At 30.1% G+C, this 26,217-nt stretch overlaps 2 protein-coding genes across 2 annotated transcripts; one reads left to right on the forward strand and one right to left on the reverse strand.

The window, feature by feature from the left end:
* Positions 1-568: 568 nt before the first annotated feature.
* On the forward strand, positions 569-5,739 carry LOC113392728 (transcriptional repressor CTCFL-like). The gene is made up of 8 exons (XM_026629271.2): positions 569-589; positions 1,269-1,460; positions 1,860-2,250; positions 2,561-2,631; positions 2,965-3,090; positions 3,522-3,630; positions 4,318-4,492; positions 5,195-5,739. The coding sequence occupies exons 2-8, from the start codon at positions 1,278-1,280 to the stop codon at positions 5,397-5,399; spliced, it is 1,260 nt and encodes a 419-aa protein (XP_026485056.2). The 5' UTR covers positions 569-589; positions 1,269-1,277; the 3' UTR covers positions 5,400-5,739.
* Positions 5,740-7,492: 1,753 nt separating this feature from the next.
* On the reverse strand, positions 7,493-13,318 carry LOC113392730 (protein lifeguard 4-like). The gene is made up of 5 exons (XM_026629277.2): positions 13,092-13,318; positions 11,920-12,083; positions 10,188-10,293; positions 8,440-8,591; positions 7,493-8,164 (listed from the first exon to the last, which is right to left on the reverse strand). The coding sequence occupies exons 1-5, from the start codon at positions 13,155-13,157 to the stop codon at positions 7,912-7,914; spliced, it is 741 nt and encodes a 246-aa protein (XP_026485062.1). The 5' UTR covers positions 13,158-13,318; the 3' UTR covers positions 7,493-7,911.
* Positions 13,319-26,217: the final 12,899 nt, after the last annotated feature.

Genomic DNA, 26,217 nt, shown 5'->3' on the forward strand with positions numbered 1-26,217 from the left:
TAAAATAATAACTCTTATCATTATTTCCAAATCTTGACAAAATAAATTATAACGTAGTTATGAAAAATAAGGAAATACCCCACTTAACGGGAAGTTTGCCCTTGAAAATCAGACAATACTGTCCGTCTGGCGTCTTTATGTTACTTTTGTTGCTAGGTTTCAACAACAGAATATAAAATAAAGATATGGAATATAATTTGTAGATAAGTGAGAATTTCTGTTCTACAATTCATTCAAATATAATTTAAAGAATTGTGCATAAACGTTTACTAGAATATTAATCAAAAGCACAGAATATGCATTATATGAAAACAAAATATTTCGAGTAGAGCACACAAATAATATTGATATTCGTATTTAAAAGATGTTTTATTTATGTGCGATAAAAATAAAACTGTATACTTGTTTTATTTATTACTAAACAGTTTTTCTACCTTACTTTGCAAATACAATATATCTAATTACTTATTTTCCCATTATAGTGAAATTTATTTCGTAGAGGCAGCAGTTTTCAACCACTGTCATCTCTAGTCTTTGATATGATCAGAAATATATGTATAATCTGTATTTTCTGAGTTGCTGCCTACTGGTAGGTCTTAAGGTTTTATATCCTATTTTTGATAAAATATTTAAATATAATAATTATTTAGTTTTAAAAATTAGTTGGAGTTTGCATTAATATTTATTCCTTTATTATTGAAGTTAAAAAAGGGAATCCAAAATATTTTAGACCTGTCAAGCATAGACTACGCAAATGTCTAATAGTAGTTCAGTACACCGCACACATAGTGCAGTCGGGATATTGAATTCGAAGCAACATTAAATGTAACTACAATAGATCGACGATTAACGTGACAAACAAATAGTACATTCATGTTAAAGATTCAATTTTTTTTATTTAAATTTTTATTACGTTTAGTAAAACTTCAAGGTTTAATATTTAATCGAAATGACATTTCATTGTTGTTTAGACATAAAACATACAAGGTTTTGAGTGATGCAGGAATATTAAATTAAACATCATAGTTTTGTAACAACTTCGTAAATTGTAAGTATTCATATCAAAATATATCCCACTGTTATTTATAAAATATATATTACTAAAATAAATCCTTTTTGTTAGCTTATTTGTCTATGCCTATGTCAAAATATGTCAATAACTCAAAGTCCTTGTCATTACTATGTTTTTATTTCGATAAATATTTAAAATATTGCGAAGTATTTAGTTTAAGTATTTAGTGAATAAAACATGCATTTTTTATGATCAGTTTGCTGCAATGACTGATATAGAGAGTGAGATACAAACGGAAGCAGAAAACGATTCCTTAGAATGTCGCGCGTGTTTGCAAATTATGAACACGGATTCCGTTTTATACAATATATTCGAGAGTTGGACGCCGCCTTGGGATGGAATGGAAAATAGTATAGCGGAGGATTTGGCGAAAATAGCAAATCTACAGGTAAATGTTCATAAATAAACACGACGGTTGAACATCGTTAATGTTCCTTACACAATACGAAAGTTCACGTAATACAAATATATTTAAATATTTGTATATTTTAACATGTTTATTCTCATATTTTTTTTATTGATGGTTTTTTAAATATTAACATGGTTTAATCCTATATTTTAACTGATATTTATTCTGAAATTGTTCTTGTCAGTTGACTGTCTGTTTTGTCATAGAGTTGGCTGCATAAATAAAAGTTCATCTTCAACTTATGGCTGTAAAAACACAAATCTTTACGATTTTACTAAAAAAATTTTTATGAATCTGTCTATTCTACAATATTAACTTAACTATTCATAGATGACCATTGGAATATTTTCATTTATTAAAAATTTTTCTCCAACACAGATATCAGAAACAGACCGACATTCCAAAGTAATATGCGAGACATGCTGTCATTTATTGCTAAATGCTTGTAATTTTACGGCAATTGTTAAGAAAAATGATCTAATACTAAGACAAAGGTACGCAGATGATACTACGGAGCATAATTCATCCAATGAAAGGGTCTGGCCGAAACCAATTCAAGTAGATAAATCTTTAGCTAGCTCTATGTATGACAATTCTATGAATGTTGAAATTAAACAAGAAGTCCTATCCGATGAAGAGAACGAGTATCCTGCTATAAATGGCGCATATGATACATCTAGAGAAGATATACCAAACTTAGACATTATTAAAATTGAGCCCGAAGAAATGATTCAGCAGCAACCTCTACAGATACAAGTCACAGTGAATGGTAAGGGTTGCATAAAATAATATTACTAAATAAACAATTAATTATTTGTCAATAAAAACTGTAGTGATATGATAAATTTCCTACAGGGCAGATCAACCAATTAATTGTTGGTGTTTCAGAAGTTTGTAGTCAAAAAAACTTCAAATTCTATAATTTATAGACATTTGTAACTTACAATATGAATATACGTCTGAAGTAAATGTATAAATTAAATAAATGATAATCCAATGAATTTGATTTATCTATGGTAAATAAAGTAAAATGTTCCTTATGAAATTTGCGTCAAGTATCATTTATCATTATTTTGCAGGAAACATTCCATTGGACCATTTAAATTCTAGTGAGACACATTTAACAAATGGAAACAGTGATAATGGGGATGTGAGTTTTATTAATATACTATTACATTTTATAAGACAGCAAACTAATAGACATTTCTATTATGGTACATTCTGCTAATACAAACTTTTAAATCTAATTTTACCAAATATTTAATGATTCTGTCCTCTAACTATCAGTGTGTAACTTCTAGAACAATATTTGTTTATATATAATGGGCAATATATGTAGTTTCTAGATCTTTTCAAAAGTTCAATATAAGTTTTAACATTATTAATAAGCTTCACTTAAAATTTGTGTCTACTGCATTCACTAATGTTTTATTTTATATTATATATGATTAAGGTGTTAAACATATGTGTATTTAAATTTTAGCATTTGATTGCCCAAGTCAAGGAGGAACCATTAAGTGAAGAAGACGACGTGGATCCAATACATTCGGATCTGTCACTTGAATGTATACTTTGTATGAAGGCATTTAATAGTGTTAGTGGATTGAAGGTATAATATTTAATATTTGTTATTACAATATGAAGTTATATTGCTAAAATCTTTCCGAAAGCTTTTATAATGTTAGTATGTTTGTTAACCTAAATCGTAATGAGCTGGTCTATCGGTACCTGCAAGTTTTTTATCTTTAGTGATATATAATGGTGAAAATGTGATAAATCCAGAATCTACCAGTACAATTTGGAATAAAACTTTTGTGTTAAATAGTCCATTTCTTGAGAAAATTGATATATATGCTGTATAATATCAGTTGTGATCCATTGCGGTGCAGCAGTAACGTTAAATGTTGGTCTAATCATGTGGATCAGCTAGTAGTTATATAGTTTATAAATGTAAAAGCTTAAATAGAGACATTTATGTGCAGAAGCCGAATACTGTGGTATAAAGACATTTTTCAACTTATAATCAAATATTTTTTTTAGGCTCATGTAATTGCACAACATTCCTACAAGTCGGTCAAGCGAAAGAGTAATAACAGCTTGTCACCGGAAAAGAAAAAATGTAAATATATCTGTGCTATATGTAGACGAAGTAAGTGTTGTAGTGCATGATGACTTTGAAAAATTGCTTATGGTTTCAAAAACCATCTGAAACCGGCAGAAAAACTGATTTTTTTTATATTAAAACTTTTTATATATGCATAATAACATTTTCACAGTGAATGGTGTAAGAAGTGATTTATACCTTTAAAAAATATATTATGCATATTTATATAAGTATATACACTGTATTCATTGCATATTTATCTAAGAGGAGGTCCATCATATATCAATTTAAGAAGCAGAGAGATACCTGCTATTTTTATTACTCCAGTGCTATTGCATAATTTACATAAATAGTTGTATAGTTAAATTTCAATATTTCGTACTAATTATAGTTGAACCATAAATCTAAAAATATTTTTGTTAACTATTTGTATTTTCGATATATATTTTTTTCATTTATGGTATTTTTTTATTGTAACTACTCAGTTATGCAATGAGATCCAATAAGAATAGTCCATATTATAATGAGTCATATTAAGTTAAAATGTATAATTGCAAAATGTTTTTTTGCTGACCATACTTTTAAAATACCTGTTTATAGGACTGATGACATTGACGTTTCTATACTTATTTGGATAACAAAAAAAACGCATGACGTATATTACCCAGAGCATGCAAATTGAAATATACATTTTTAGTACATGTGTCAATTTTTAAATTTTTATTATTTCAGCGTTTACAACATCGACCGACTTAATGGTACACGAAACGTGTCATAATAAAAGTGTGTGCTACGGTTGTAACGAGAGTTTTGACACATTTGCTCAGTTGACAGCACACAGACGGACATGCAAAGCTTTGTCTAGCAAAGAAGTAACAAAGCTCAAAACTCTCGATGATGTTTTAAGGTACCTTTTAAAGCCGTATCAATTTGACATTTATTTATTTTTATATGGTATTTTTTTTTTAATTCTTAAGATAATTTCTCACTTAGTTGAAGTGGAAAGTGGGCTGCTTATTATTATATTCTCTTTGAGTTTTATGTTTGGCTGATGTCCGTTTTGCTCAAGTTTTTATATATAGCCTATTCCAATCGAAGTAGGAATAAAGATAATCAAACCTTACATTTACGTATTTCGTACGAAATGCTAATAACTCAGCGATATTGTGCATTACTAAGAGTTTATGATTAATATATATTTATTTATAATACAACACTATTACACTTAACTACTTGTATCCACTTTAAATAAAAAAAATCTGATAATTTTCTGGTAATAAGTTTCGTCGACGTTCAAAACGCCATTTTGTACCAAATCCATAATGAATATCATAGATAATCAAGCTCTCGAATGTGATATCGCGTCAATTTGGTATCAAAGTATTGTTTATTTGGCTTATATCCTGTTATGGTTGGAATAGAATATAGATATAAATTGTAGACTGATGCAAATAAATATATCAGCTTCTAAACTCGTCTTTTTCACATTTGTCAAAGTGTGAAAGTAATCAATTTTAACTCAGTCACATAAAATTTAATTCTCTAACAGCTGCTGCTTGTAAGAAACATGCTAGACAAATTTTTATACTTAGAATTGATTATTTTCCAGACCCCAGACGAAAGAGCAAACAAATGAACTCAAGTGTGCTCACTGTGAAGAAACATTCTCAGACGTGTACTACATGAATATTCATCAAGAGATACATCATTCGAACAGTGAAGAAAATGAGGCTGATGATAAAATTAGTATGGAAGTTGATGATGTTGAAAAAGTTTTTACTTCAAGTAAGAAGGCAAAGTTGAGCAATAAATAAATTGCAGTCATAAATCTGGAAAAGAATTTAAAATGTTTGGAAATTGAATTAGTTTGAAATAAATGCACTACAATGTATTTTTTTGTCATTAAAAAAATTGTCAAGATGATTCATATTTTTGTTTAAAAATGTTAAAATATTTTAAATATGAAGAAGTGACTTTTTTGACTGGTTTTATGATAATTAAAACGTTGAAACATGAATATAAATAATTTAAATAGATTAAGCTTTCATGAACATTTGTAAAGTATCCATTTTATCATTTCATTGTGTAAATATTTTGTCTTCGGTAATGTATTTTATGTAATGTAGTAATTACAGTTGTTTTGCAACTTAACAAGTGTTTTATTGTGGTTCTTCCTACATATTTCTTAACTCAGTTATTAATTTTAGACTTAACACCTATTCATTCATGAAGGCGCGCCCCTCCGATTTAATTATTATCAGCGTGCATTGTTAGTGTTGTATAATAATACAACATATTATACCTGACTTACCTTTGCCCATTTTCCCCAACTTGGACAACCAGTTGGGGAAAATGGGTAAGAACTTTTACATACTTTAATATACTTCCATATTTAAAAAGGCTTTCGGAGGAAGGACATTTCACCAATGTAACATTTTTAACCGACTTCAAAAGAAAAGAGCTTATCGTATCGATATAATATGACATAATATTATTGGAATTTAGCACTTTATAGCCATTATTCCGAAATTATTGGTTGGATTGTATGTATGTATTTTTTTGTAAATAAATATTTATAATATATATAATACACTCGGACTAAAGGCAAATAAAAATGTTCATCACACAAATTTTTGTCTTCCGCGGGTAATTAAACCTACACAGCTAACCTAACCTAACCACTAGACAAAAAGTGCAGTCAAGAAAATCATATAATTAAAAAATATATAACGTATAAAATTACTCCATAGATTCACTATTCTAAAGCAACCATTTGTTGCCAAACATTGGCTGATATAGGCGTGAGGGTTGTTTAGAAATGAAAAAATAGTTGGGTATTTTTTATTTTAATTAAAACAGCATTACCTTGCCGAAATTATGATATTAATTCCGATACATCTATTTTGAGATAGTTAGTTTTTGAACATAAACTGAGGTATTGCGGGATGTTAACACGTTGGCACAATCAAAAGTTAACTAAATTGAAATAGACCCCACTTTAAAGTGAGAACTTATTTACCTAGTGGCATTATTGATCGAAGTTCATGAAATCAACTAACTAATATTTTTCCCAGAAACAAATAACCTCGTGTTTTTATATTGGCTATAATGAGTGCATTGATCGTACATTTTATTTGAAAGAAAGTTTGGATATTGAGATGAGGAAAATTGTTTCCGGAGATTGGGAAAGCGCTGTTCGCTTTGATTCCATATGCAACCATAAATTAATAACCATTCATTTCTGGTCTCGATATTAATTATAATTAATCTCCAACGATTCAAGCGATTCAACCGATTTTGACTGAGGTTATGATGACGATGCTGACTCAGGGAGTATACCGTTAAGTCACTAAATTCATTGTCTTTTTTGCTTGCTCAAGATGTAAATAGCCATCAATGGTACCTTAAAAATGTATAGGACCTAAATTGTAGGGAGTAAATGATTCAACAAAAAAGCAGCTTATAAAAAGGCTCGTATCACGACGCGCAGCCGAGTTATTGCAAAAAAACGAAATTCAACCCTCGTTCAAGATGGCGGCGAAGCTTTTCTAAGGCCCCTCTACAATATGTCCAGAAATCAGCCGCCTCGGTTCATTTGTATTTATTTGTATATAATGCCTGGACTCTTACCAACACATTTAAATAAATTTGAAATTTTAGGGATTCGTTCAAAATGACAGCTCTCCCTCTAATCAAAATATATAGTTTATATTAAGACGAATATTTTGAAGACAATAAATATTCCTTACGTCGCTAGCACGTCACCAACCTCGGGAATTAAGTTATGTCACTTGTACCTGAAATTACACTGGCTTACTCGCACTTCAAACCGGATCACAACAATACTAAACATTGTTGAATCGGGGAAATATATATATTTTCTTACTTAAAAAAATGAAAGCCACAATTGAACAATTAAATAAAATTTATTACACATTATTTACAATCGAGTTCGTTTAAAACAAACGTTATGTCATAAAAAATAACGCTTTGATATTATTTGTTTTCACAGATATACTTCGTGGTTAGTTTAAAAATAGAATAAGACAAGATTTTATTAATACTGTGAATTAAGCTTACACACATCAAGTGCAAGAAATAAAGATACTATCTTGTAAAAATATTAAGTACCTACGAATTTAACATTTACTTTAACAATACAAAAAAAACAGGAATGTTTTAGAAAAAAAAGGAAAATATAATTTCAAAATAAATCCGCTATATACCTGTGTCTTGTATATATTTTAAAAGCAACACTGAATCTATTAAAATATGTGGCACCAAACTACATTTTTTAGTGCTGGCAACATCTAAAGATAATTGTGACTAATTCCTGTTTATTTCGTTCAGGATTCGCAGAATGTACAGGAACAAGTTCAATATATCCATGTATAGGTTGATGGTGGCCAAGATATATTCTTCCGGGGAGAGTGTGGTCATCATCTGTTGTGTGTCAAAGATCAAGAAGAGACTGAAGAATATGGCTCCAGTGAAGGATAGTGCGATTTCAAATGCAGAACTTTGTAAGAATATCTGGATAAAGCCTCCAATGATCAAGACGCTGAGACCAGCTACCAGACTGAAATCATAAAATAGTTATTATTTACAGATTAACCTTTGGCTGTATATTCGTGAAAAATAAGTCAGTGGCGTTGTATCTAGCCAATCTGTAACCTAGGATGAAACATTCCGTAAACAGTTTTTGAGATATTTTCAGATTGAATAATGATCCTTGCACCTTTTTTATTATTTTACTTAAAGAATCAAATTAAAGTAATCATAATACATTTTTAAGTTTCAAATAATTTCAGTATCAGATCTCTAATCTCTTAGATTTAAATTCATTTGACTTACCCATAACCAATGAAAGAAAAGTCGCGTTTAGTGTTCAGTGTGTACAGAGTTAGAGCGAACACTACGGTGAAAGTGAGCGCTAAGGCTTGAAGGACTACAAATGTATTGTAGTATGAGACCACGACGCCAATTGTGTATGCTTGTACTGCAGTCTGGAATAATAAGAATTTAGCAGGTTAACATTTTTAGCAATTTGTCAAATTAGTTAGTAGTTGTCATTTTGTCTATATCGCATTGTCTTTGATTAGTAGATTTAATATTTGACAGAATGTCAGAAGGCTATTTAAGAGTTCGGCTTGTGACGAATAACAATTGCGTATCTAGTGTCAGTTACAAATTAAAAAAAAACACGAGCTATATAATACAAAAAAAGGGCTGTGTCGTGGTTTCGCTTTACATGCCTTATGTTTAAAATATCACATACAATGGAATAAGTTAACAATGTCTGAGAATATATAAATGATAAGAAATTAAGTTGTTGTACAAATCCCGATGTAAAAAAGTTGGTTGAATAATGTTATATCAAACTGTATACAATAGAAAGAGTCAGAGAGAAAGAGAAAGACTGAGAAAGTTCGCCTGGAGGGGATCTAATACACTTTTGTGTATACAATGATTTCTTTCAGTTCACTCAACTGTAAGACGCGTAAAAGAACTTACTTGCAATAAAGTACGAACAGAAAAACGCAGTATTTAATTGAATAAAACTATTCAAATTTGTTTTTTTATCTTGACTACTTACGGTTATATTATAATATATAATTATATTGTTCATATCTGTTCTAGTAATTTTAGTTTTGTTAAGTTTTAACAAAGTAAAGGTGCGCTTACATGGCAATGAAAATGGCTTTATAATGAGAAATACTGGCCGATTGTGACGAGACAAAATATCAAGCAATTTACGACGAGGGTAACAATAATCAATATTGCAAAATGTTTAGTTTATATTGACTTACATAGAGATATTACAAGAAAGTAGGACATACTATCATACAGATTATTTGAAAGATTAGATCAACGGTTTTTTTTTTGTAATAAACAACAAGGAAGCAATCTTCATTGTTGTAAATTGTAACATTGTATTTAAATACTTAAATGTTCCAAAGTGATTTCGTCCTTTTGTCCGCTATGCCTCACTCTCCCCGCGGGAGCGAGACTTAGTTAAGCCGTAAAATAGTTAAGTGCAAACGAGATAAAAAATGACATAAATATTCATGCCCAATAGATTTCCAACAATTCATATCGTAGACATTAAGTAATAATATAGATATATGGATCAATTAGAAATTTTATTTATTAAATATATATAGCAATTTATTAAAATCCATTCATAGCTCTATAAATTACTAGTGTAATCATTGAAATAATAGTTAAAGTGAATTTTATTTAAAATAAAATAATAAAAACGAAACATACAAAAAATATACTAAGTGTAAATTTCCAAGAACAAAACAGAATAAAGTAATTTATTGATAATAGAAAACAAAGTACATTTCAACATCATAAATATTAAGATAAAATAAAATGTTGCTATATAAAAAGGCAATCGTACTGTTACTAATTATGTGGCAATCTATTTAAAAATTATAATTTATATATGAAATTATCAAATTTATAAGAAACGACTGAAGTTTCAATGCAACCTTGAAATAGTTTTTTCCGATTTTCCTTAAATGTGTTTCTGTTGTCTTTGAGTATTTTTTTAAAAATTAGTGCTTTATTACTCAAAAACTGTCATGAATACTTACAAAAGCCGCCAGTAGATATAAGTTGACAGGATAATCCCTCCTTTTAGCGATGAGAGCGAACAATGTTACCATGCTCAGAATAAATGCAATGAACACCATCCATTCGCTGAAATAAAAAACAACTATAAATACTTTTATTACATAACAGATATATAATATAAATATAAATGTTGGACAACATCACATACATTACTCTGATCCCAATGTAAGTAGCTAAAGCACTTGTGTTATGGTAAATCAGAATTAACGACGGTACCACAAACATCCAGACCCAAGACAATATAGAAAAATAACGACTTTTTTCTACATCGACTCGGCCGGGAATCGAACCCGGGCCCTCGGAGTGGCGTACCTATGAAAACCGGTGTGCACACTACTCGAACACGGAGGTCGTCATAATATTGATATATATTTAAAAAGAAAAATAATAATTTTACAGTATCAAATTATAGATCTATAATTTGAAACTGTAAAATTATTATTTTCATAAAATCTTAGTTCGAAGGTTGCTTGGTTGGTTGGTGTTGTAAGGAATAGTTAGTATTGCTTACACCACCAATATCTATCTATGTCCAATGGTGACAACTTACAACCATGTTAAAAATATGTGTGATTATTTATAATGTCTGTACAATAAAGAAACATAAAGATAATTGAATTTACTGAATCATTCTTAGGCAACTGGTTAAACAATAAATGACTATTGCATATAAGATGAAATGTTATACATACTATTAGTGTATTTATTTGAAATGAACTAGTTTGTTTTAATTGTTCAAGGAAAAAATAGTAAAATTTATTGAAAATATAATCTTCTATTTTGTAACTTGTCTACATGATGGGAATTTCCATTGACAACAGCTAAGAAAACCTTTTTCAAATGTAATAAATTTTGAGTATAACTCCAGCTGAGCCACCTTTATAACCTTTGGAATATACATTCTGATATGATCGACTTTTGAACAAAAATTGAAACATAACTTACAATATTTCTAACTTTAAAAATCACAAACACCCATTTCTTATAACGTAACTATAAAAGTTCCTATGTATGGTCTGTTCAATCTCTTTGGTGGAAGATTTTATGCAAAATGGTGTGCTTGGCCTTTTTAGATATGCAACTATTATATTCATTATTTTAGAATAATTAGTTTAGGCTGTGCACTATTATTTACGCAGTAGGTTAAAATGTTAATTTAAATTATAGATATATACAATATGCAGATGCACTCAAGGGAAACATAGGCTACTGAGCAATCAAACAAATACTAATTATTATTGAGAGAGGTGATATGATATCATCAATAATATTACTAGTTTTAAATATGAATAAAAGAATTATACACTGTAGAGTCCCAAAAATACAGATTAAATAAAACCAAGGGTATTCTGTTTAATCGATTGCAAAGATGAATAGTATTTAAATTTTAATCAACTTTCATTATTATATCAGTTATATGTTATCAAGTAAAATGTAATACTTTATTTTTTAAATTAAGTAAGAGCGGGAGAACCGTCCGAGGCAAGAATAAACTCATAGTGACATGTCTTTGTGCAGTCACATTTTAAAATCGGCAATTATGGCTGTAACATGAGTCTGGATAGTAAGTGTTTGGATAATAGGAATTCCACTGCATTTTATTATAAAAATATCAATTAAAATCTAACATAAAAACAGATACATAAAAATATGAAAATGTGTGTTATAAGTATAATATTAAGGAATGCTTACTTTTGATGTATGAAACTCTGAACAGGTTTCACAAGAAGAAATACTGCAGCAATAGCCACAGTCGCCAACAGTTGTATCGTGAGTAGACCATACACTTTCCGGACAAATCCCAGGCGAATATCCTTATCAGCGTTCATCACGTTGTTACGGTATGCAAAGTCATCCTAAAAATATAAACAACTGTTAGTTCAAAAATATATGTTGGTACCTTCCTAGGGTACTGGAACCTTCCAATGCATTAAAAAAATGGTTTGCCCTTTCTAAGAAATTGGTCATACACTTTTGGTGACCCAAGCACTTGTGAATTATTTAGCACAAAGACGGAGCTAGGCTCAGTTTGGAAAGATATAACATAACATAATCAGCCTGTAAATTTCCCACTGCTGGGCTAAGGCTAAGGTTATCTTGGAAAGATAATAGTGTCAAAATCCTGTAGATAATGTTTAGTGATATTTGTTGTTTGTGGATGGTGTGTTACACCTATCGTTAGTAATATGTGTGTAACTTATAATTTTCTTTTGTTTTAATTGTATAATAATTAAACTATTTATTACATTGTCATTTGTGTATGAGAATGATAATAATATGAAACTCCTGTTATTTAGAAAAATCTGGAATAATATTTTTCATTCAGAGAAATATATTATATAATTGAAGTATAGGAACAAAACAATGTATCCACTTATATTCATTTCTTTATTTTTGTTAAAAACCACATGTGTATCTTTTTCGACTATGATTATTCATGTCTATTTTAATAATATAAAACTATCTTATCAGTGATAATAAACTTAAGCACTATGTTTATATTCATGTAGTTAAAAGATGTCTTAATAAATTATGATTACAATATATTTTAATACATTAAACACATCAATTAAATTATTTATAATATGTATAATTTTATTTGATTTGAGATAGTTTCCTCGTAAATGTATCTATTGAATACATAAGCGTCATGTATATAAAAATGTATAAATAAATGAATCTTTCAAAGTAAATTACTTTGAAAGATTCATTTAATCATCAATTATTTGATATCGATTATTTTAAATTATCAAAAAAATTTTCACTGAGGGATGTGATAAACAATTTACAATACTGTAATGTAAATAATGAAGGCCATGACAAATTGCACCATTTACGTCCGATAAATAAATAGAATCTTTTACCTCAATGTTGTCTTTCCCTCCCAACTCACAGTCCTCTTGAGCATACATTAGGGGTATGCTAGCCATTTTGATCACAGTTACTCCTTACAATTGAAACTACAATATTAACTTTCCTGTAAAGAAAATATTTAGATCGTAGGGACTTCACACGAAAATCTGATAGTGAAAGTGACGTATACAATTACAAATTACAATTGTTTTAGAACGTCAAAACTGTCAGATCGTCATATGATTGATATTCAATATTGCCAAGTGAAAAAAAGCTTCTAGCACCACCAAACTAAGCTAAAAAGCAATAGCCAATCATGTTTATTGTTGATACCTTCCTAATGATTGGCAATTAACGATTACATCTTGAAAAAAAAAATCATAATGTTTAGTTAACAAAACATTTCGTAATTAATAGAAAGCTGTTCTATTAAAACTGCAACTTTGTTCAAATATTGTTGAAGTTACTTCGTTTGTAATCATTTTATATACGTTCCTAGCCACTGTAAAATATAATACTTGTATTGTTTTATTAACACGCTATAAATAAATAAAAAAATTTAAAGGAGAGAACTTCTTGTACGCTTTTTTCAATATGCTCACAACAAAAAAGTAAAAGAAAAATTATTACGAAAAAGGAAAGCCAGGAAATTCTAAAAAGAAAATAGATTAAAATTAATTTAGATGTTAGAAAAAATAGATTTTCATTTAAATGTAAACAATAATAAAAAAATAAAACAAGCCATAATAATCAGATAGTAAAAACCTTATAGCCTATTCCAATGGAAATAGGTAAAAAGATAAATAAAACTTAGATTTACATTTTTCGACTTAATAATGAACTAATCAACTTAGCCGGCATAGTTTATTAGTAAAAAATCTGGCTTATTCCCTGACATAATCTATCACACTTGCATATACGTAAACGCTAATATTCAGTAGTGCTTCTCCGATTTCGTAGATTTAAACTGGATATAACCTTTATATTAGGTCCACATTCAGATACATCAGTTATAAATAATACAATTATGATTCATAACATTAAATATTTTCAGTATTAATAAGAATTTGTTGTTGTATTTCAAAATCGTACATTCTGAGCACGATTAATAATTTTAAAAAGTCTCAAGTTCATTTGCGATTTGTATTTGTGTATATAAGCTGCCTATGTTCAGTCACATATCGATTCTATGAAGGTATTGGACGTTGCCACGAAAAGTAAATTTGCACTTACCACTTTATTGACAGCGTGCCCTGATTCAATAGTGGTGGCTTTTACTCTATTTACTCTAGTAAAATATGGGGCAAGTGTCCAAGTATAATTCTGTCTGTAATACATTATTGACTTTTGATTTAAAGAAAAGGGTACAGACAATGATAATCAGTTTTTCCATTTTAATAGTAAGTTATATTATTATAATCCAAATAATAGAGCTAATATTTTAGTTACTTCTTTCTTAAATTTTCAAAGTTGATATACCACCGTAGAGTAATGTTATAAAAAAAAGCAAAAGAATTAAAGCATCATTTAAACAAATAGGTTCCACAATTATTTGATTAAACACATTTTTTATCTACTTTATTTAAAAGATCTTTTAATTGATACAGAACAAAAAGTAAGTGCAAATGAGGTCATACACATTGTTATCATTTTTTAATTTTTTATCCAATAAATTTTTCATTTAGGAGTTCAGTGACATAAATACGAATAGAAGAGTTATATCTATATAAAGATGTATTCATGTATAGTAAGTTATTTAACAAGACTCGTTACGTCGATCGATTGATGGCCGGACATTATTTTTACTGGCAATAAAAGTTAACCGTCATCGGGAGCTGTGGAAAGGTCGACGGTTAATTACATTTTTTATAGTGACTACCTTCCAATGCATTAGCAGTTAAGGGTTGGCAGAGATGAAATGATTCAATTTTGATTTAAGTACAAACCCTAAAGGTTTTTTTCTGTATTTTACTATCGAGTTACTTTATTCTATTACTTTTAGTAAATTGTAGGCCAAGTAATCAAACATAGAAGAAAATGTAATAAATATGTAATTTTATACTGAAAAAGATAAATCTAAACAGATTAGATAAGACTAATTTACAAACTATAGTAAATACACATCATCCAAAAGATTTTCCCTGCGACATATGAAGTACAATGCCGCCGGCGTTTTTATCTTTCTGAACTGCTAGGCTCAGTCGTTGGGCAAAGTAGTTCACCAATAGGCAATCTTTTAGTACTGCCATGAATGCATTATAACAATTAAAAATCCTAGTCCAATCGAAAAAGGAATAAAGATAAAGAAACCTTAGATTTACGTATTTCATATGATTTTATAATAGCTCAGGTATATTGTGAATCGTACACATTTCTTAATTATATATTGAAATCTTTATATAAATATAACTATATATAAATATAAGTAGTTATATGAAATAGTCCTATAAGGACAATTTCATATAACTACTTAGTATATCCATATAAATTTGACATCCAAAGTTCCAATAACGGCTTCGTCGATATTCAAAATACCATTTTATTTTTAAGCTCCCTACCAATGATATTGTGTCAATTCGATGTCATTAGTGTTTTTGTTGTCTTTTGTCCTCTCGATGTTAGAATAGAGTATATATCTATTCAGCTCCTCCACGTTAAATCACCTTCGTGCCTTAACAAATAAAATCTCATTTGATTTTTTTATGCCCCTTAGTTATTTCACGCACACTAATACATATTGTAAGAACAAACGTAACTCATACTAAGGCGCGCCTTCATGAGTGAACAGGTCTATAATAACGACAAAATAATCATAGATTTGAACTTAAGAAGGCATTTAAATAAATAATTGACTTTTTTTGAGCGATAGCCCTTAAGAGCTGCATTCGCACTGTGCACTATCGTAAGATATTTAGATAAAGTGTGCACTTGAATGTTTATTTCGAACATTAGATGGACTGTTCGTTTTATGTCGTCATAATCGGGTTTTTTAATGTTGTATATACTGCACACGCAGTACTTAACTGTTAAACGTCAATTGTGTGTGGCTAGTGACTTAATAGTTATATTATCATACTTTTTATTACTAGTTGCTGTAACTGATAAAAATAAATAATATTCAAAATTAATACGTGTATTAATAAAATAAAGTGTACACGTCAAAATACGACATAAAAAATATCAAGAATTTAAAGTAAGTAGCTCGACATGCTGCCTTAAGCCGTAAACTAATATACAGTTTAAAAAAAGTAATGTCTATTATTTTACCTAGTTTATTTGTAAATTTTAATTAGCAATAATTAAAACAAAGCAGTTGCAAAAACAGCGCTGGTAACAATGAGATTTGGTTCGAGTGATCGGTAATTATTCGGTAAAGATTGCACTGCTCATAATTAGCCGAAAAACTCGACTGTAGTGCCGAGTAATGCTATATGGGTAGCAATTTATTTTTTACATTTGCATATATTTTTATGTTTACTGGTCTTAAGTAATTTTCTAGAAACTAATCGAATGTTATTAAATGAAGATTGTTTTACTTTACCAAGACTAATTTTTACTATCTGTAGTTGTTAGCTGCAGATCCTGAATTCAAGGGTTAAAACAGTGGTACTAATAAAAAGTTTTTGGTTTATCTGTCAAGAAATTCTCAACAATGAGAAATGTTCAACTCTTCAAAAAGCACTCGAAGTGTAGCGCCTCTACTAAACTCTCTTCGTTCACCATGAGATTATTAGAGTGAGAGAATAGACTTGTGTTTGTAATACTAACACTAGTCCGCTATGTCTTGTGCTAGCTATATTCTCCGTTCAAAATGGCCGCTTTTATTTGAGTGTGAAAACGTCATGTTTTTTTTTCTATTATGTAAGAAGTCTGACTTTTCATACTTACAATAGTATATATCATTTTCTATTGTTATGTAGTATTGCTTGCTCCTCGATTGTAAGAAAGATAACAAGCTTGTCAGATCTCCAATTAATTTGTTGCGGAGCTTAAGAGTTGGAACGTTGCCAAGTATCTTGATGTTCGATTTATTAGCTAATTTAAGTGAACTCTACGTTATTCAAGACTAATTACTATTACCATATATAATTCCTACCCTATAACATACACATTACATAATATACAATTCTTACCGCCTAACACATCAGTACCTTGTATCGTAATACCTACATTTAAAAAAAAGCACACGATCGGCTGTCACTGAGGCACGGCTTTTTTTGGCGCGAAGTTCGGGTGCTTCGGACATACAATTATTCTGTCATTGGCTATTCGCCGTTTCAGTTGGTATAGTTTATTTTAAGTTGAGTGTAGTTTTTTACTTGCATTTAGATGCTACAGTTCTTTGTTTACCCTTTATACCTTGAAATAGAAAAAAATATTTACGAATGTGTTAAATTTTTTTATAGAGACTTAATACATTATGTCAGGATATTTTAAGATATTTCTTTATAATTTTATTATATTTTAAGGTTATAAGACAATAAAAGATTATATATCAAACACAAATACCGTAATAATATGTAGTAATCGTAATATTGTATCAATTAATAATTACAATAAAACAAGTTACCTTAATCAAAATATACTTTATTCAAGTAGGCTTATTAAATAGTTTGTAATAACAAACTATTTAAAGTAAAGCTACCACCGGTTCGGAATGTAGATTCTACCGAGAAGAACCGGCAAGAAACTCAGTAGTTACTCTTTTTCAATATCTAAAAATACAGTCATGTTAGTTAAATACAATTATACTAACTTTGTATATATAATACTAACTTTGTATATTGATAATTGCAAAAACACAATTCATATATTCATCAATAATTTAACAAGCAATAACAATTATACTATATCACAAAATTATATCGTACCTTAAATGTTAGCAGCAACTTGCTGGACCAGGATCAAAGTGAAAAGTAAAAGTCCACTGTACCGAGTTTCTATCACTTATATAAGCCTCACTACAAATCACGTGACTCACAATAATGAACAGAAAAGTCAAAGTACCCTCTTATTTAATATCGATGTTATCGACACAATTCAAAAATAACTTAAATTAAATTATTATTATTACAGAACTGATTAAAACATACAATACATAGTGTAAGCCTTGTTTGTAATCGTCTAATTATTTATTTCTTACTTATTCTGACAAATGCATAAAATTAATTTGTAGAAAAATTATTTCTATGATTAAAATTTCGGTTTTCGTATTTTATATAGTATATTTTTATAAAAATACAATAAATACTTTTAATATATTGGTTTAATAAGGCATTTTTAGGGTTTTAGTTGTAGTAGTTGCACTGATTTTTTTACAAATGCATAATGTGCCACATATTTATTTTCATAATTTCAAAACATCCTACATACCCTACGTATTATAGCAGTACATACCTACGGTAGTGTCAACTTCAAGTAATATACAGCGTACGAGAGAAATTATAAGGAATTAAAGAAGGCGAAATTACAAAGAACCTTAAAATTAGGTTCCTTTGTTTGTCTCGTATGTTTTTGTATGAGTATTTAGTATAGCATTTATTCGAAAAGATAATCGTACAGTAATTGTTCTTGACACGTCTTGTACTTAATCAAGGTACGCGTGGGTCTAATAATATAATAATAATATATAATATATTGAACAACATCACATACATTACTCTGATCCCAATGTAAGTAGCTAAAGCACTTGTGTTATGGAAAATCAGAAGTAACGACGGTACCACAAACATCCAGACCCAAGACAACATAGAAAACTAATTAACTTTTTCTACATCGACTCGGCCGGGAATCAAACCCGGGACTGCGGTGTACACACTCCTCGACCACGGAGGTCGTCAAAATTAGTTAAAAAGTTGTTTAATTGTTTACAAAAAAAGCAATAAATATCATATTTATAGGTAAGGGTAACTAGAACAAAACACAGAGTACATACATATAAGTAATAAGTCGATCCCAAAATCAAAATGTATTATATACAAGTAGGCTTCTAGAAGCAATTTTGAGTCGTCATTTTACAGAATTGTATTAATGTAAGGCTAACAAATAAGTGGGATAAAGACTGGATAAAGGCTATAAATACCAGTTAAAAATTTTAAAAACAAATATCTTTAGTTAAACGCTACTTGTTATAAACTTTGCGTAAACGAAAGCAGTTCTCAGTGCATTGAAGATGTTCATTACGCAATTAGTAATTAAAATAAATAAGCATAATAGACCCTAACTCGTTTTAATTGAGTCGAAGTTTCCGTGAGCTGTCAGTTTCGAGACTAGCCTTTCGTGACAAGAGTCACAAGGAGGTTATCATGGCAGTGCTCAAGTTCCATTGTCGCAGACTCGACGCCGTCGCGAGAAATTTAATTAGAATTCCCACGAAAATATCCCCCATAAAGATGTTCGAGATAAAAGAATTTTGAGAAGCGGCTTGTGGGGTATATTCTAATAGCATTCGTTATGCCTTGTAACTAAAGTTTTAAAGTCCCGAAATGAGCAAAGTTTGTCAAGTATCTTATAAATGAGAGAAGTTAAGACACCAATTAATCGTGATAATAGTCAACACGTTATAATATAATATGAGAATTATTAGAATTAAATGTTCACAAGATATACTGTATATTTTAATTGAAAAAAAAAACTTAAAAATTGAATAGAAAAAGAATCGATATTATCAGAATCACGTAATATTTCATTTAGCAAAGACTTCCTTTCGTGCGAAGATAAAGTATTTATCTCTTAATTTCTTTCGGTATCAGCTCAGTTTGTTATGATAGTTCTTCTCAGATCTGAAATGTCTCTTTTCGAACCAGAGGTTGATACATTACACTAAAAAAAAATTCTATAAGAGCCAAATTTTAAATTTAATTGTTATTAATTTATAATTATATTCGTGCTAGAAAATGAAGCAATACATTCTGAGGAAACTATGTGACGGTAGAAATTGTACCAAGTGTTTATTCACCAATTCACACTGTAGAAGGAGAGCAAAGTTTGCTCAGTAGTGCTAATGTACCACTAAGGTCTTAGTTTTGTCTCACAGAACTTTAAAAAACGATAAATAGAGCATTCGACTTTTAAAATGTAAGCAAATTTTTTCGTACAGTTCAAGAATAATTTCTTTAACGACGACCAAACAATTCAGGTAGATCTGTAATTTAAAATGTACCAATTCGCCGCATCGCATTTTAACGTAATGAATAGAATATCTCATTTTGTAGTTTTCAGTAAATTAAATTGCCATAAAACGTTCCGTTTTAATTGGACCACTGTTTTTCCGCTGGATATTAAAAGGTATAAATCGCTTCGGTCACACAAAGGCAGGTGCAATTCGGTGAAGCTATTTTAATAAATTTAACCCTAAATGAATAGAAGTTGGTACAATGTATTGTTAATGGGTAGGAGAGACTTATTTATAACGTTGTGCTTTCGTTTGCGTGAATATGAATTCTGTACATATAAAGTAGCACACGAGTGTGATTTATTCAGTAAAAATACAGAAGTATAAACAGCATTTTCGAAAAATCGATCGATCAACATTTTTGTTCTATTAAATATTAGCTTGGCCCCGTTAAGTCACCCACTTAAATTTGTATTATGTATGAAATATAGACGTGAGAGGACGTGAAGTTTAAATCCTGGGCAAGCAATTAATTCATGTGCTTCGTATGTATTTGAGGCAAATATCCTGAGGAAACGTACACGTGTATCCAACAAGCAGCGTGGAGGAGTTGCTATAGATCTTCTCCTCAAAAGGGAGAACATGCCCTTGCCTAGCAGTAGGACGTTACAGGTTGTTACTTTACTTCTTTTATGGAATATAATATATATATAGGGGTAATCAAAATGATAATTTTTCTTGCTGATAAATGATTTTCAATTACTTTATTTTTGATTAAAAATATTATACATGCCAATTTATAACGCCACATTAATGTTCGGATACTTTTATCTACATTCGACACTGACTTACATAAAATAAAACATCGTTATAACGTTCTAGTTTTAATATATCAACTTTTATGAAGTATGTCTTATTTGCATTAATAAAATAATGTATCTTGTATGTTACCGATATTATATATAAGCTTTAAATTGGCAATTACAATTTCTAGATAGTCAATCAGTGAACATAAATAATAAATAGAATAATAATTATTCTAAAAAAATTTCGAACGAATATGGCGCTCAGGTAGGCGGGGTTTACTAATTGCTTCGTTGACGAGATTAGTTCAATTGTAGATATCGACGTGATCATTACACAACTAGGTGTTTTTATTGATCGTGTAATTCGAAATGCATTGATGCGAAATGAGTTGTAGCGTTCATACATGTGAATGTGAATGTCCACATCAATTATCGACGCCGTTAATTTTTTTTTGTTTGAAACCCAAACAAAAAATATTTTTTTGGATCATATTAAAAAAACAAAACAAATTGAAGGCATCAATAACAATTACAATACATAGCACTAAGTATTACTTGGTGGTAGAGTTCTGTGCAAACCCTCTGCTCACCTGGACCACTCACTAGTCTCCTCAAAAGCACTCCTTATATGGTTATGTTCCAATTTAAAGAGTAAGTCAGTAAACTTACTGGCACTAGGGACATCTTAGTTTACTTCTTCTACAATCTTAGTTTAGCGATGACCACTTAAAATCGGATGGTCTAATTCCCAGTTTGTCTATTTAAAACAAATAAAAAATATATCGGTAATTATCCTTGGTATATGTACTGGATACGGCTAATCTAACAAGTCTTGTTAGACTGGACACCGATATAGACAGTCAGAGACCTGCCATATTGTCTATATCGGTGTCTCGTTGGTCTAGTGATCTCGAGGCTTTTAGTTCAAATTCCAGATCGGGTCCATCTAAAGCTATCGGTTTTTTTTGTCAATTCTTTTTCTGGAATAGAAAGTGGACATGTGTTTGCACACACACTTGTAAACCCTTTTTTGTTTTCTGCGGAGTTGGCTGGTCTCTCATTAGATTGGCTGTTGTATCTCACTATGCCCAATCATCAGAACTGCAACAAATGCCAATTTGTATATGGTGTGTTTTAAAAAATAAAGTATAAATGCAAAGATAATAATTAACATGAGAATGCCCCACGATAATTTATTGTTGGGAAAACTTGGCCTGAATTTCAAAATATTAGTTGATTTTATAATGAACGAAGCATGCAATTCCTGATGAGTCAAGACTCAAGAGTTACCTTATTTTTGTTAAAATGCTTCTATTATTGTAAGTGTTCGTTTATTTGGTCATAATCTCTCTTCTAATTTCAGTTTGATTTGATTGGACTTTGCGTTGTGATCTGTGTCAGATGAGAGACTTAGTTCCAACAGATCGTTGTGTCTTTTTTGGTATTATAAAACATGAATGACATGGAAGTTTCTGGCCATCAGCCATACACAAATAGCTGTATAATTCCTTGGCTTCACGTAAAAGGATTTTCGTGTGAAGCGAACTCACACAAAAATGCTACAAAGTTATTGCGATATGAAAAATTTATAACGTGAAAGTTTTTTTAGATTTATTGAACTATAAGGATCTACTTTTTATTTTATAAAATATTAAATTCCAACCCCGGATACGCCCAATCGTGAAGGGGTGGAGGGGGAGAATTTTTGCGTGATTGAGTACCAAACATTCAAAACAATGTTTCACATATAAGATTAATATCATAACAGTATATGTAAGAACAATTTTAAAAGTTATAGTGTAAATAGGTGGCAAACGGGCAGGAGGCTCACTTGATGAAAAGTGTCTACCTGTGTGTGTTGCCATCTAAAAGACCGGGGTGCTTGCGGGTGCGTTGCCGGCCTTTAAGAAATGTGTCCGCTCTTCTCTTTTTTTAAATAATCCTGTGTTATTTAAATAAAATGATGTTTTGCCCAGATTTTTATATTAAATAAAGCAATAATTTCTTCCTGACCGCATCTGGTCACAGTGGCCAAAGACTTGCAAGGAGCACTATTCCTATTCCTTCAGTCTCATAGTTAGATGAAAAGGTAATTCGACATGACCGAAATGAGATATGGCGCTAGAACAAGCTGCCGGGCTCCCAGACTGCCACTGAGAAATGTCAGATCCAATAACCCTTATGGGGTTTAATATATTTTTCTTAGCTAAACTCGATCGAAACGGGAACTTATCATCGGCAAATCAAATCCAATATCAAAAAGCAATCCACCAGACCAGGAGTCAGTTATAATGATGATATAGTAAGTTTGATCAATGTCAGTAATCTCGTCACGGCAGCATGCGCAAGCGATTCAGTGATGCTCCCTGAAAAGACGGAGTGGGTACCGCTGGTTTTTAAGTGGGTATTCCGGCGCCTTCCGCCCTCGCGAGCCCCACATACCCCCTCGTCACGTGGGGGAAAGGACTAATAGCGTTTTTCCAGCGAGAAAAAATAATGTCAGTAATCTGGATAAAAACATCTCTTTGCGCATCGCCTTGCGCTGCATACATCTTTTGAGTGAATGGCTTTCAGCAAAATGCAATTAGTCACTTATATATCCGCCAGTAAATAAAACATAAGGCTGTCATTAATAAAGTCAATTTCCAATTGCGCGAAACGATTAAAGATTATGGATGACTTAAGTTATTTTAGAAATTTAATTTCTTGGTGTATTATTGTTTAGTAAAACTTCGCTTTTTGGCATTTCTTTGAAGACGTCTACATTCTGTTCGGTTACTGTAGACGAACTTAATTGTATACATTATTAAAATATCGATAGAAATATTTTGATTTAATAGAATCACTATTAAGAATACATTAAACTAGAAAAAGATAAGTAGAATCATTTCTTCAGTAATTGTATATTTATTCGACAATGTCACTTATAAATATTTAAAATGATTGTATTACAAAGTTGCGCTGTAAATATTATCATGGCTGTATTGTTTGTGCCGCAATGCGTCTGAGATTGCAACAGCTATGCGCAAATTAAATTGCTATAATAATAATATTTCCTTAGAACAACAAAGTTTGCGTTTTTCTTGAATTCAAATGGACGACAAAATAGCATCCATGATTTCAGTCAACCAGAATATTGATTTCAGTTTTGGGCTTAATTTTTATTTTATATTAAGTTTATATACACAAATGGAATATTTTAAAATTATACAAATTTATATATTTTTTAACATTACATAAAATTCAAACAAATCATAATTTGATTAATTGGAATTTTTACTGGACAAATTTTCTTTTTCATACTTTTTATTTATCATGAATTCATTTAAATTATATAAATCACAAGAATTATATTTGAAATGCTTTACAAATATCAAGAATTCTACCGCCTATCCGTCTGTCGGCGTATATATCTCTCGAAGCCTCAGGTCAATCATAACATGTTCTACTGGAATGACTATACATGATTCTTAATTACTTTATAAAATTTTGACATTATTATCAATTTACCATCTGATTTCATTACACCGCTCAATTAGAAAAAAAAAAAAACAAATTTGTATCTATTAAAAATATTTTGTTAAATAGAAAAATGTTCATTCCAAGTTTGATTAAAGTATTTCCTACACATGTACATTTATTTCATAATGCACTAAATATATTCGATGAATTTCAAAAGGTTACGTTCGGAGTAGAATAATTCGAACATGAAAAAGGAGAATAGGGGCTAATACGATTTGCATCGATGGCGCTAGCATCATTATCTACATAGACTCTCGTCCAAATTATTTTGACCGATCATGGCATTTAACTAAAGCCATATTTGCATGAGAGAGTCGAAGGTAATGAAATACCTGGGCTCTTTATAGCTGGCGAGCTGCTCACGTGGAAAACCGGACACGATTCAATTTAATTTCGAAATACGTTCCTATTGTTTCGGGCTGTTTGGAATTTTGCGTTGCATTGTTTATTGTGTTCGAAAATTTTGAGTTATTGTTCGTTGGGAATTCGGACTATTAATTATGATCTTTTCATCGCTTGTATGAGCCATTATTGATTTCTGAACTGATAAACAAATAATTTATGAATCCCGTAAGTTGTCCGCAGTATTATCGTTCTTGGAACTTTTCCAACACACCTCTACGAGTAATAAGCAGTTTCGAATATCGAATGAGATTTGGGATATTTCCAGAAACATCTAGATAGGCAGAAAATATATCTGGTTAATAATTGGATTTTTTATTAAAAAAGTAAAAGAATTGCTTTTTGTAATTTCTATCGAGGCAAAAATTAAATTTAAAATCTGTCTTAATTTAACAAAATAATTTTACGTCCACTGTGAAAAAAAATAAGAACGGCTTAAGACTAAAACCTTTTTAGTATTCAAAATAATAACAATGAAATAGGTCACTCAATAGCTGAAAAGCGCTTCAGCTGACGTAACACGCATTATATTCAATTTGCATTAGCTTTGTTCGAAAAAGAAAATAAACGTTCGCTGCAATTAGAGCGAACAGATTTTTAATTAAATTCGCTAGGGCTGTGATGTAACGCCACGTTGGAGATTTAGAATATTTCTACCGTTTCAATTTTTTCCAATATCTGCCATCATTTATAATATCTTTTAAAGCACCGCTTCTATCGCAACTAGTGTAAATTTATACAAAATTTGTATCTTAATTTTGCGAAATGAAGTATAATTTTTTGTCCATTGCGTTATTTTATTATGAGTTTTATGTTTTTTTCAATAACTAACTACAATACTTACAACTATAACTAACTATAACAATTTCTAATACATATGTTACTGTCTGAAAAAAAATTCTTCAAAATAAGAATGACGTCTTTATGGTCTATAATAGTTCTGGGTAGGTTTCGATTATGTAGGCTAAAATTTGTTGTGGTGACGACATACCATGTGACCCATGCCTACCTACCTGTGCTATAAAAATATAATCATAAATGTCTAACTGCTTTTAGATAATTTGGTAATGCCTCTTCTCCTCTCGAGGAAAAGATTTATAAACAGAAATGATGCACATGAAAACTCCGTGTTGCCTGCCCGATTTGAACCACTTGTTCTATTAAACTTCAAGATTCTTGTATCTAGTCACTGCGTCATTTCGGTTCTACATTCTATGAAATAAAATATAATTAATGAAATATCATTTTAATATATAACTAAACTTAACCTTCAATAACATGCATTTGCAATGA

Source organism: Vanessa tameamea, chromosome 5 (assembly GCF_037043105.1).
Source record: "Vanessa tameamea isolate UH-Manoa-2023 chromosome 5, ilVanTame1 primary haplotype, whole genome shotgun sequence".
NCBI classification, from domain to species: Eukaryota; Metazoa; Arthropoda; class Insecta; order Lepidoptera; family Nymphalidae; genus Vanessa; species Vanessa tameamea.